Source organism: Felis catus, chromosome C1 (genome assembly GCF_018350175.1).
Source record: "Felis catus isolate Fca126 chromosome C1, F.catus_Fca126_mat1.0, whole genome shotgun sequence".
NCBI lineage: Eukaryota > Metazoa > Chordata > Mammalia > Carnivora > Felidae > Felis > Felis catus.
The window spans coordinates 166,270,357-166,283,398 of NC_058375.1; the positions used below are offsets into that span (position 1 = coordinate 166,270,357).

The following is a 13,042-nucleotide window of genomic DNA, read 5'->3' on the forward strand; positions in this document are numbered from 1 at the left end:
TGAATGTCCAGGAGAAGGGCCTTCTGTTCACTTCTAAGCAAACTCTGTAAGCAGCATTTGTCAATTATTTTGAGTTATGTTCGCCTCCTCATTTTTTCTCTCCGTAGCAACAGTGATTTTTTACATCCTCATTGGCCGAGGAAGCAAGACCAAATGATATACAGACCACTGTATTAATAGTTTTTATAGTGACCTACTGTTCTCAAAGGTGAATCACTCTCTTTGTGCTTTCCTGAATTTTCTGTATTTTCACTACACCTATTGCCTTTGGAACGAGAAGTTTTGAGCATTTGTTCATTGAGAACTGTGATTAGCCTTTTCCGTGAAATGAAATGAGCATCCCCATAGTTTTCTTGCTGTGCCCACCCTTTGGAGACCACTGTCACCGCTCCTTGATGTTTACAGTGTGTGCCCAGTCTGTGTCACAGGTGCTAAAATTGAGATCATTGGAAAGAAATTTGCCACCTGTCATTCAGATGCTCATTATCCACGAGTAATTCAGAACTCGGCATTATTTGAGAATCTGGCCACTGCTTTCCCTGGTGTGTTTGCAGAATCCTTTGATTTTTCTATGACTGTTTTATCAGTGTCTCACTGAAGAAGTGATCTCTTATTACTTGAGCTGGCTGGTTCGGGATAGCATTTTCATAGCAACAGATTTGTCGCCAGACTCAAGATTAACACTGCCTGTTCAGTTCTTAGGCATAACACCAAATGGAAAGAGCCACAGTGTAATCAGTTAGTGAACCCCAGAGGATCTCATTCGTAGGTCACTGAGGGGGCCTGGGAATCTGTCATATATAGAAGCTTCCCTAGGAGACTGTTATTTACCCAGATTTGGAAAGCATTGCTCTTACAGGATACATTTATAGGTGTTTCTGAAGGACTATAAAAACATGGTCTCAAAGGATCATAAATTCTACAAAAACTGCTTTATTTGATTTTCAGTTTTGACAAATAGAAAATTTTACCATCCCTTTGCCCAGTAGCCACTAAAAGTGGCTAGGCTTTAAGTAAAATACTGTCACAAAGGTAAAGGAAAGCCCCATGCATGTTGTATACTTTAAAGTTCCAGACTTCTTGACTTCAAATCCTAATTAAGAGGTGATTTTGTGATAGTGATAATAGCCAGTGTTCATGAGGTTTGAGGGAAATGGACATTCTTGTGCACTACTGCTTAGCATGTTAGCGGATTCTACTTTTCTGGAGGGAAATTTTGTAATGCATATCTAAAGACTTTTCAAAGGTCATCCCATAGGACACGGTAACTCAGCTTCTAAGAAATGTATTCCAAGGAAACACCAAAGATACATGTAAAGATTTTTGTGCAAAGACCTTTATCAAAGTATTTTTATACTATTAAAATATTAGCAACTGCCTAATGTTAAACAAGAAGTTATTTAAATAACCTGTTTTGGGGTGCCTGGGTGGCTCAATTGGTTGAGTGTCTGACTCTTGGTTTCGGCTCGGGTCACAATGTTGCTGTTCATAGATGCGAGCCCCACAGTAGACTGCACTGGCAGCGTGGAGTCTGCTTGGGATTCTGTCTCTCCCTCTCTCTTCCCTCCCCCCCCCCCCCCCCCCCGTGCTGCCTCTTTCTCTCTCAAAATAAATAAATAAACTTTTAAAAAAAAAACAAACCTATCTCAGGACGCCGAGATTAAGCAGTGGCTCAGTCGGTTAAGCATCTGACTTCGGCTCAGGTCATGATCTCACGGTTTGTGAGTTTGAGCCCCACATTGGGCTCTGTGCACAGCTCAGAGCCTGGAGACTGCTTCGCTTTCTGTGTCTGCCTCTCCTCTTTCCCTGTTCGCCCTCTGTCTCTCTCTCTCTTTCTCTCCCTCTCTCAAAAAAAAATAAATAAATAAACATTAAAAAAATAACCTATCTCATAGTCATGCAGTGGAATATTGCACAGCTGCTGAAAATGTTTTTGAAGAATTTTTCATGCTGTGAGAAAAATGTTACATTGTTAATTGAAGAAAACTGGCTATTAAGAATTGGGTGGATATATGAATTGAAAAAAAAGCTGAAAGCAAATATACCAAGATATTGAAAGAGGTTATTGCTGGTGTGGTAGTTTTAATTTCTTTTTTCTTTTCTGTTCCCCCCACCACATTTCTGCAATGAATGTTTATTGCTTCTATAGTAAAAAATATATGTCATATTTTGTGAGTCATTTATTTTGTGAGTTACTGTGCATATGTATATAGGTTTAAATAGTATTTTGAGTAGAGTAAATATAAGTGTCAGCCATTTTAATAATAAAATTGTAAGCCTTAACTCCATAAGATTTACAAATAAATGAATATGTAGGATGTGCTACAGGGGAGACTTGGAACAAATTTTTAAAACCATCTTTGAGGTACTGAGGCAGAAGCTGGGCCAGCTTTTCTCCTCTTAGCGACCTGTATTTATCTCATGCCAACTTAATTTGTTCTTTCATTCAGCAAAGACTTATGGGTACATGTAGGCAAATTATAGATATATCTGCTCTGAGTTCACACGGGTGATCACAGCAAATCAACTCTGTCTTAAGTATACATATGTAAATGTTGAATAGATACATATAGGATTTTTTTTTTTTTTTTTTTACTTTTATTGCTAACAAAATCACGTGAGTGATTGTCCTACTAAAATCCTTTGTCTGTTCTGGGCCATTTGAATAGCCTTTTAGAAAATTACAAATTACCTTGACTTTAGTGTTCTTTTCCAGTCACACATAAGTGCTCTCCTGCCTTTTATATTAACTCTTCATGTTCCGGAGCCTTTGCTCTTGAAGTGACCTAGTACTTGTCTCCATTATTCACCATTTATTTACAATTGCTGCAATGAAGAATGGTCATAGTTGCTGGGGTTTTCGGTGATCTTATTAATGTGTTTGTGAGTATTAGAGTACAGGGGAGTAGCAAACCCGCTCCTAGAAGCAGTAAGTTCTGCTTCTAGTGCTACTTGAAGGCAATCATGGGAATTAAAAAGCTGTTTATTCACATGCCTTTTGCCACTTCATAGTCAAGATTGCTGAAATGCTCTCGGCTATAAATGGGCCACTTGATGGGTCCTGATGGCATTTCTTACAATGCAGTGTTTCCAACAATAGGCCACTTCAATGTGGGGCCAAAGCTGTTGGTTCTTAGGAAGTTTTCATGTTTGTACACACACAGAGTCAAGACTGTGGTGACTGCTACTGCTCCCTTTAGGGTTTTCCAGGTGTGCTGTGTGGAATTTTTCCAGCCACTGTTTCTAAAATTTTCTTTCATTCATTTCAGTGGCGCTTATGTAGAGATTTATTATTAATGCAATTCTTCCATCTTTCAGTGAGAGTAAGACAATTGCTACTATAAAGAAAGTAGTAGGATTACTACATATTCAGTCATGGCCTTATGGCTTTCATGATTTTAATATTTTATGCTATTCCAATAATAATATTTCCTTGAAGGGAGTTATTAAGAAGACAGCGACAAGTCCATATGCCTCTTCTGCTGCGCCATTCAGGGGGGTGCAGGGTGGGCATTGCCATTCAGGGGGTGCAAGGTGGGCATCACCATTCAGGAGGGTGCAGGGTCGGCATCTCCATTCAGGGGGTGCGGGGTCGCATAGCCATTCACAAGGTTCAGGGTCGGCATCACCGTTCGGGGTGGTGTGGGGTCAGCATCCATCTGCTGCTCTTTGTCCTGCTAGCAGGTGTTTAGGGCATCTGTCTCCACTCATTCTGTCAGCTTCCTCAGTAAGTTCTGATGCTCTGTTCGCAAAGTAGTGCCGACTTTGGTTACTAGGTTGACCAGGTAACATGATGATCATGTCAAGTATGGATTCTTCATTTTCACTTAAAAATATATGTTTATTTTGAGAGACAAAGATAGAGAGTGAGCAGAAGAGGGGCAGAGAGAGGGGAGAGAGAGAATCCCAAACAGGCTCTGCACTGTCAGCACAGAGCCCGACCAGGGCTCGATCTCACAAAAGATGAGATCATGACCTGAATCAAAACCAAGGGTTGGATGCTTAACCAACTGAGCCACCCAGGTGTCCCTGGATTCTTTATTTTCAGATGTCACACCCCAGCAGGGTGTTTGGACACATCCTTCTATGGCAATAAAATCGCACAGAATTCCTAAACATTTATTCTTACAGCATTACCACTGGGATGTTAGCTACCATTTATTAAATGCCCATGGTGTGCAAGGCCCTGGGCAGCACTGTGCATACACTGGGTGCCATCTCTGTGATTTGCAGTGTCTTCTAAGGTAGATGTTACTATCCCCATTTTATAGATAGAGGACACTGAGGCTGAGAGAGGTTCATGATTTGCCCAAGTCACGTGGTAAATAGCAGCATGAGGGTTGGTATGCTCATCTGTGTGACTTCAAAAATTACATTGTTTTCTCTGCATTGGACACTGGATCTCTGAAGGAAAAGCTAGCTGGCTTGCTCTTAGTTCTTGACTTGGAAACACCATAAGGCTGTACCATATTTAAGAGTGCTGCAATCCTGTTCTGTTTTACTCATTTCTACCTCTCTGCTTCCACAAAAGCCTCTGGTAAGCGGATGGCTTTTGATGTGTTCAGTTAGTCTCGAGGGAATACACTGCTTGAAATTACTATCGTTTCTGCCGTTTACCGTCAGCTTTAATTTCAGTAGAAGGCAGTACTTAAAAGCTCGGATGCAGAGTAGAGTCTCCATTCACATTCCAACTCCAACACTTACTGACTCTGTGTCATTAATTTAACCCCTCTGTGCCTCTCCCTGTTCAATCGGCCATAAAATAAATGTCATAGTCATTACTCAAAGGCTTTTTTGTGGAAATGGAATGAAATAATCCATGTAAAACCTGGAGACAGGGATATAGAGAACACCAAATATTAACTGTCTCCACCATCGTTGTCATCAGCACTATCACATGAAGGTTACGAACATCACTGAAATAGTGTTGCTGTGTTAGAATTCAGTGTCACTAGAAGAGACACATGCCTAGCAACCAAAAGCTTGAAGGAGAAAATCCTTTAGAGGTTTAGAAATTATTTTCGGTATTTTTCTTTGAAAATATTTTATATAGTTGATGATTATAAAAATAGCTTAGAGGGGCGCCTGGGTGGCTCAGTCGGTTAAGCGGCCGACTTCGGCTCAGGTCATGATCTCGCGGTCCATGAGTTCGAGCCCCGCGTCGGGCTCTGTGCTGACAGCTCAGAGCCTGGAGCCTGTTTCAGATTCTGTGTCTCCCTCTCTCTGACCCTCCCCCGTTCATGCTTTGTCTCTCTCTGTCTCAAAAATAAATAAACGTTAAAAAATTAAAAAAAATAGCTTAGATAGGATCATCGGACAATTTCAGCAGAGTTAACATTTAGAGAGAGGTGGGCCAGTTCTCCTTTTTACTCTGCTAAACTTGTATGAAAAGTGAATCTATACAGAAATTTGTAGCCATGGCCTGAAATAGTTATAGCAGTTCCTATATGTCTTTGAAATGAAATGAGTAAACGGACAGACCCAACAAACCAGGAGAGCTGTTCAGATCTTGTGCACTCTCATGTTAGAGTAATGTTCCCCTCTGCAGGAGTTGCACTGAATGAACTTTTACCAAATTAAAGAGCTGTAGTGGCATGTTTGTCCTGGACTCCTGGCTTTAAGTGAAATATACATCAGTTCTCTTTGAGCAGGAGGAATAACGCTTAGCCAAGTAATACTTCCCACCTTCTCTGCGTGTGCTAATAAGTTCCCTAGAAAACTGACCTGTAACCAAGCTAGGTTCATCACTATCACAAATGTACCACTCTGGTGGGGAATGCTGACTCTAGGGGAGACAATGCCTATGTAGTATATGGGCCAGCGGTATATGGGAAATCTCTGTACCTTTCTCTCAGTTTTGCTGTGAACTTTTATAAAACTACTCTAAAAAAGAGTCTTTAAAAAAAACCCCACTGACCTGAAAATTAAGTTGTAATTTTAGGATTTGAAAGGAAACTTGACTTTAAAAGAATAATTAACAGGGGCGCCTGGGTGGCTCAGTTGGTTGAGCGTCCGACTTCAGCTCAGGTCGTGATCTCACGGTTCGTGAGTTCGAGCCCCGCATCAGGCTCTGTGCTGATGGCTCAGAGCCTGGAGCCTACTTCAGATTCTATGTCTCCCCCTCTTTCTGCCCCTCCACCGCTCACACTCTGACTCTGTTTCTCAAAAATAAATAAGCATTTAAAAAAATTTTTTTAATAAATAAAATAAATAAATAAAAGATAAATAAATAAATAAATACGTACATACATAAAAGGGTTATGTAACCCTTTATTTAAGCTCCTTATCTAATATGTATAACACCTTGACAGTATTTCCGCATTACCGTGAAAGAATGTGAAAATAGCCACCTTGTAAAGAAAAGTACACAGAAGTATATAGCACAAATTATGATCTTAAGGGAAACCTTATGAAACAGATTCATTTTTGTTACTGAAGATGTTGCTACATTAGATTTTACCAACCATAGCTTTAAATCGAATAAACAAGAGCCCTGAGGTTAATCCACTGGATGTTTCGATTTTAAAAGTTAAGTTCTTTAAATGTTTTCAAAAGTTCTAGCCTATTGGAGCTGTGATTTTTATAATTCCAAGATGAAGCTAGAAGGCAGTTTTATGCCTAATCATGTGTCAATAATTACTGAGGGACTGTTCTCTACAAATTAATCAGAGAGCACTGAAAAATTCCAGAAATTTCTGACCGGCTACAATTTGCAAGGACTTGTGCCAAGGATGGGCTGGCAGTAGAGGAGGCAGGATACCAAGATGAATATGAGCTTGTTCCCCCCAATCTAACTAGAGTCCAACACCAAGTATGGTTAAATTTGAAAACTATCTTCTTTTTATCTGCCGATGTTGAAAATGCAGCATTCAAGTATTTAGATAGTTCACTACAAATAATGAAGCGTTGTGTGTGATTATATAACCTCAGGATAAGCTTTTGACTTTAAACACCATGAAGGCAATTCTTAAGGTAGTGGATTAATTTTTTATCATGGGACAATAATAAATAATTGGATAGATAGGTGTCTATAGAGACAAAACTCATTTTTATCATACTTTAAATATCCTAAATTGATCTTCTATAGGTCTGTGGCTTGGTTTGGAAATTAGAGGATTTAGTTTCCTTCCCCTGGCTAAATTCCTGAGTTAATCCTTTATTTCCTGCCTGCATAGTTACTAAGGTCAAGTTTTGCTTTCCTTACCATGTTTATTTGACAGGGATGGGGTGGGGGAGGCAATGTATATGTGTTCTATTGCTCAGCAACCTGCAAGGATGAGGGCTGAGGAGGGCCCTTAAAGAGAAGCTCAAGCCAACGATATTTCCCTGGACAATATGAAACAAGTAAAAGCAGTAGCCGCATGGAACAGGGTTAAGGCGCAGGTTTATAAAAATTTGTTCAGCCTTTTTTGGTCTTTGGTATAAGACCTCTCTCTAGAATATAATCATTAGGAGCAATTCTCTTGTCTATTTTGTTCTCCGCCACCCTGTCATCTGCTCCTAGCACAGTACAGGGGCCCAATTACCAATAGGTTATTTGGTGATTAATTGAACCAATGGATGGATGAATGAATTACAGGTACATTTCACCGGCAGACAGAGTTCATTGACACCTATATATCTTTTATGCTCATGGTTGTTTTTTTAGAAAAACCAACTCATGCATTTAAAAAATACTTTCACGGGTTTTTTTTTTTTTAATCTTTATAGAATTTACAATTAGGGAAGGTTTTCTCAGATATATTTGAAGAGTACATGAAACATGATTTGGTTTCCTCTTACAGGTTTATGTGATGTGTCTGGACAGTTTGGGATTGTTAATGAGTAGATTTATATAATTGAGTTTGAGGTAGATTAAGTAGTTGTAAGTAAATTTTGAAATATTAGTTTTTTTAAAAAATGCTTTTCCTGAAAATAAGCTTTATGAGGAAAAGAATAACTTAGGTGCAAGTCAGAATTCTCCATTTTAATAACCACAAAAGTTTTATAGTATTTTTTCTAGAATAGCAGTTCTCAGGAACCCTTTACCTTCTTTAAAACTAATGAAGACCTCAAAGAGAGTTGTGTATATGTGGATTATGTCTGTCTGTATTTACTGTATTAGAAATTAAAGTGTATAAAAATTTAATATTTCTTAATATATATATATATTTATTTATTTATTTACTTATTTATTAAAAAAATTTTTTTAAACGTTTATTTATTTTTGAGACAGAGAGAGACAGAGCATGAACGGGGGAGGGTCAGAGAGAGGGAGACACAGAATCTGAAACAGGCTCCAGACTCTGAGCCATCAGCACAGAGCCCGACGCGTGACCTGAGCCGAAGTCGGCCGCTTAACTGACTGAGCCACTCAGGCGCCCCTTAATATATTTAAAAATAAAATAGACTCACCACATGCTAGCCTAAATAACATTTTTTATTTTAAAAAAGTATTATCGGGGCACCTGGGTGGCCCAGTTAGTTAAGCATCTGACTTCATCTCAGGTCATGATCTTACAGCTCGTGGATTCAAGCCCCATGTCGGACTGTGTGCTGACAGCTCAGAGCCTGGAGCCTGCTTCGTATTCTGTGTCTTCCTCTCTCTCTGCCCCTCCCCCACTCATGCTCTGTCTCTCTCAAAAATAAATAAACATCAAAAAAAAATTTTTTAACAATATTACCAAAATTAATTTTAGTGAGAATTATAATGTTTTACATTTTTGTAAAAAAAATTTCTGATGTTTGTAGAAAACAACTAGATTCTCAGTCGGCTTCTGTTTAATATGTTATAATACCACATGTTATGTATCCTCCAAAAACCTCCACTGTACATTAATGAGGGAATGAGAATTAAAAAGGCAAGTAACTTCTTGGCTTTATTATAAAAGGAGTTTTCACCTCTCAGACCCCCTGAAAGAGCCTTAGGGACTCCCAGGTTCATGGACTACCTTTTGATAAATCACTGCTCCAGAAGCTAAGGGGTAAAGTGATGAGCAGCAAAGAAATGGGATGTTTGACCTTTTCTGTATTTCTCTATTGTGTTTGAATCTTTTGTAATGAACGTATATTAGTTTTGTCATTTTAAAACATAAAAATCAAATGAAAGTTGGGAGGGGGACATTATCTCCCAGAAGAAGGTAATAACATTCTTGGGGTTGTTTTGTTTTGTTTTGGCAGGGAGCAGGGGGCGGGGGGCGGGGGAGGAAGGACAGGGAGAGAGAGGATCCCAAGCAGGCTCCATGATCAGTGCTGAGCACAATGTGGGGCTCAATCCCATGACCCTGAGATCATGACCTGAGCTGAAATCAAGAGTCAGATGCTCAACCAGCTGAGTCACCCAAGCGCCCCATAACATTCTTGTTTCAAGAGCAACAAAATTCTCATTTTAGTTTCTAATTATATGCTCTCAGAATACATCTAAAATTTAAATTTAGCTGATATGTTTTGAATAGGATCCTATCCAAAATATCAATATGCAAGTCCTGAGTCTTTTGCTCCCTTTTTGTCTAAGATCTGAACACACACCACCAGCTTTTCACTCCATAAGATGCCTTTGCTTTTGACTGTCTCACAAAAGGCACTGACACAAATATGGATACTGAGCTACATTCATCATTTTTCTCTGCTCATTCAGATAAATCCAAAAATGGGAAGAACAGAGTCCCAGCTAATGCTTAGATTGTCCTTGGACACTATAGGTGTCAGATTAGGAATTCTTGCTGCCCAACTTTATATTTGGCCCCAAAATATCTGTTCTTTTCTCATTTCTTGTATTTCCTCAAAATTGGAGAAATGGGGAACAGTTCATAAACTTTTCACTGTAATTATTCTTTGTTTTTTTAAAAAATTTTTAATATTTATTTATTTTTGAGAGACAGAGCATGGGTGGGGGAGGGGCAGAGAGGGAAGGAGACAGAGAATCTGAAGCAGGCTCCATACTCTGAGCTGTCAGCACAGAGCCCCAGGTGGGGCTCGAACCCATGAACCATGAGATCGTGACGCTTAACAGACTGAGCCACCCAGGTACCCCAATTATTCTCTAATAAATGATTTTAAAAATGCATTTGGGGAGGATTTCAAAATCTGTAATCAGACACTTTATTCTCAAGGTAATAGAAATAACCAAAAGCTTGGAAACTTACCAAGAAATTAGAATAATTTGGCTCAGGTTGGAGTGTAATTTTTTCTTGAAAAAGCAAATATTAACCTAATAATTTTCCAGTGAGATATCAAAAAACAGAGGCCTCAATAAGTAAATAAAATACTGACCTCATTTATTGAAACAGTGAAATGTTCCCACTAGAATAAAAAAGTTACTTTTCATTTTCAGCCTACACCTAAATATTAATTCCATTGAGTTATTTCTTTGATATCTTTCAGGTTTATTCCCCCATAGAAAATACTTTTTCCCAAATACACAAGTTATATCTACTTATTGCATTAAAAAATAAGAAAAAATTAAAAATACCTATAATTCTATCCCCTTTATGCAGCTGCTGTGAACATTAGGGAACATGTTTTGATTATATGTATAGTATCATATTCTACATACTCTTGATAGCCTGATGTTTCAGTTGACAGAACATCAGGGGTATTTTTTCCATATCAGTAGATATAGATCCACATTGTCATTTTCGATCACTGCATGGAGTTGCCTTATAAGTCTCATATGTGTTAGATGTTTTTTACTATAGTAAAATAATAGTAAACTGTCTGTCCTTATATCTTTGTATAGCAAATCTGATTCCTTCAGGGTAAAGATTTAGCTATGGGATTGCTAGGTCAATGAGGCATGTTCTTCTTTTTCCAAAGAGTTTTTTTTTTTTTTTTTCAATAAAATGGCTCCTCTTTAGAAAGATCACACCCGATTTATACTCCCTTTCTCCCATCTGATCTATTCTTGAATCTAATGGTTTTAAAAAAAAATCATTATTTGGTTTTCATTTCTTTGAATACTTCTGAGGTTGAGGTTGAACATCTTTTCAAATGTCCTGCATGAGTTGCCTGTTAATGTTCTTTGCTATTTTTCTGTTGGAAAGTCACTGATCTGTGAGTCCTTTTTGTAGTCTATAACACACATCTACTGTTTTGTATTTGATGAATCATTTTCTTCTCTGCTCATTTAAGAATTTTTGTAAGATACTACGATTACAATGATTTCATAAGGATTGTAAGAAACTCTAGAGACTAAGTGGTATTAAGGCTCTGGGATTTTTGATGTAGACCTCCCTTTTGTCTGTTGCCCTCAGAGAGAGGTGAGCAGATATTTTTTATGTAAGGCTAATTGTCTAAGTGGTGGATATACATTCTCGTAAAGTAATAAATATGTTGAGGCATGCTCTGTGGTTTTTTAAATGTGTGCAATCTCTGACTTTTTCTCGAAGACAAACCAGCTGTTGTAGAGCATATCTGGAAGAGGGGAAAACAAAATCCCGTGCTGGCATTTTTCTGACTGTTGCTGCTGCCTTTGGTCTCCTCAGGAACTTGCCATCGTTACCATGGCTCACTGTGTTTACTGTAGTTCACTGTGTGACCTCACCCCCGTGTCCATCCATGTGAAAAATGGGCTGTCTCACCCTGGGATGTATTTCCATTTATTTTCAGAGTATCCACGTCTTGGAGAGGACTGCTTCCTCCAGCACCGAACCCTCTGTAAGTCGGCAGTTGCTAGAACCGGAGCCCGTCCCCCTCTCCAAGGTCAGTGGTGGAGTGTGGTGCTTTCTCAGACGGCTTGATGCCTGCTGTGGGCCAGCTGGATCGTAAACAGCCCTTACACCTGACTCCCCTGAGGTAGCTGTGATACCTGTTGTAGCACTGTGCTACCACGTCTTTCTGCCTCCAGTATGTAAGGTTTCTCTGCCCTGTGTAAGGGAGGAATAGACGAAAGTATATTTTGCTGCAATTTGCAAGGTTACAAAGATCCAAAATACTCTTGAGTTTAAAGGAAGAGAAAGTATTATCATTCCCCTGTTGGAGACATGAGCAGATATTTCTATGCCAAGCTAATAGGAAGAAAAAAATCACTGGGTCCAACAGAAAAAAATTAAAAATAAAAAATAACACCACCACCACCAGCAACACCACCTGTTACCATCATGGCCCCTGCACTGTGCACCAGGCATTGTGCCAGGTGCTTAAATATATTATCCCATTTAATATAACCCTTGCAAACAGCTCCATGCAGTGGAGGTATGTATTACATTTATAAATATGGAAACCAAGAATTAGTAACTTGCTCAACGTCTGAAAAAGCTAGCAGAAAGTAGAAAAAGTAGCAGAGCAGGGATTGAGACTTAGACCATTTCAGTGCTAGGCCACCTGCAGATAAAAGAGTACCTACCTGAGGGGCTGTTGGACGTGAGGGTTCCAGCCTTTTCCTTATATCTGGCTTGCCTTGCAGTGAGCTCTTGGAAGAACACTGCAGATTATTAAGAGCTCTTCCATTTAATGGAAGCCAGCATTCCCTCCCTTCAGCCTTGTCTTTCATGGACTAGGGAAACATCTAAATTTATTTATGTCTAAAATGCAAAATCCTAAAGAAAAGCTGGGGAGATGCCATCCTGCTCACCCCTACCTCTTGCTCGACTCCTGCGATCTTCAGTGGGCTGCCTGTCTTGTGGAGAAACTCAGCAAATAGACTGCATGGGGATTTTGAGTTCAGATATAAAAATAGCACTTTATTTCCCCCAAACGACTTTGAAATATGTTGAACTGAGTCTTCTTTGCTTTCCCTGTGTTAAACAGAATCCTCTAAGGAAAGAACACTTTCCTACCCTAGTGGTATGGAAAATATGTGCTTGTACTCTTCATATTTAGAAGATATTACAAGCTATGAAGTTTGTGTTATTGGACAGGAGTAGACTGCTAATCTAAGGAAAGGGGGTTACTAAACTTAAAAAATAATTTAGAGAGAAATAGAAAGTAATCTGATTTCTATTTGAATGGCAAACAGAATGGTGACTTGGTAAATACAACTGGTAATCTCTTTGAAAATATCAGCTCTCTCTTACAGGCAGCTAACAGAGAGAGAGAATAAATAAATCCTGGGGCCATGGGAACA

The 13,042-nt window shown here is 39.0% G+C and overlaps 1 protein-coding gene across 19 annotated transcripts in view; it reads left to right on the forward strand.

Annotated features, from left to right (window-relative positions):
* Window positions 1-13,042, forward strand: part of OSBPL6 (oxysterol binding protein like 6) — a 214,517-nt gene that overhangs the window by 130,218 nt on the left and 71,257 nt on the right. For all 19 annotated transcript variants that reach the window (XM_023259488.2, XM_023259490.2, XM_023259489.2 and 16 more), the window contains one exon: window positions 11,587-11,679. In XM_023259488.2, the coding sequence (XP_023115256.1) occupies window positions 11,587-11,679 (93 nt within the window). The remainder of the gene's footprint in view (window positions 1-11,586; window positions 11,680-13,042) is intronic.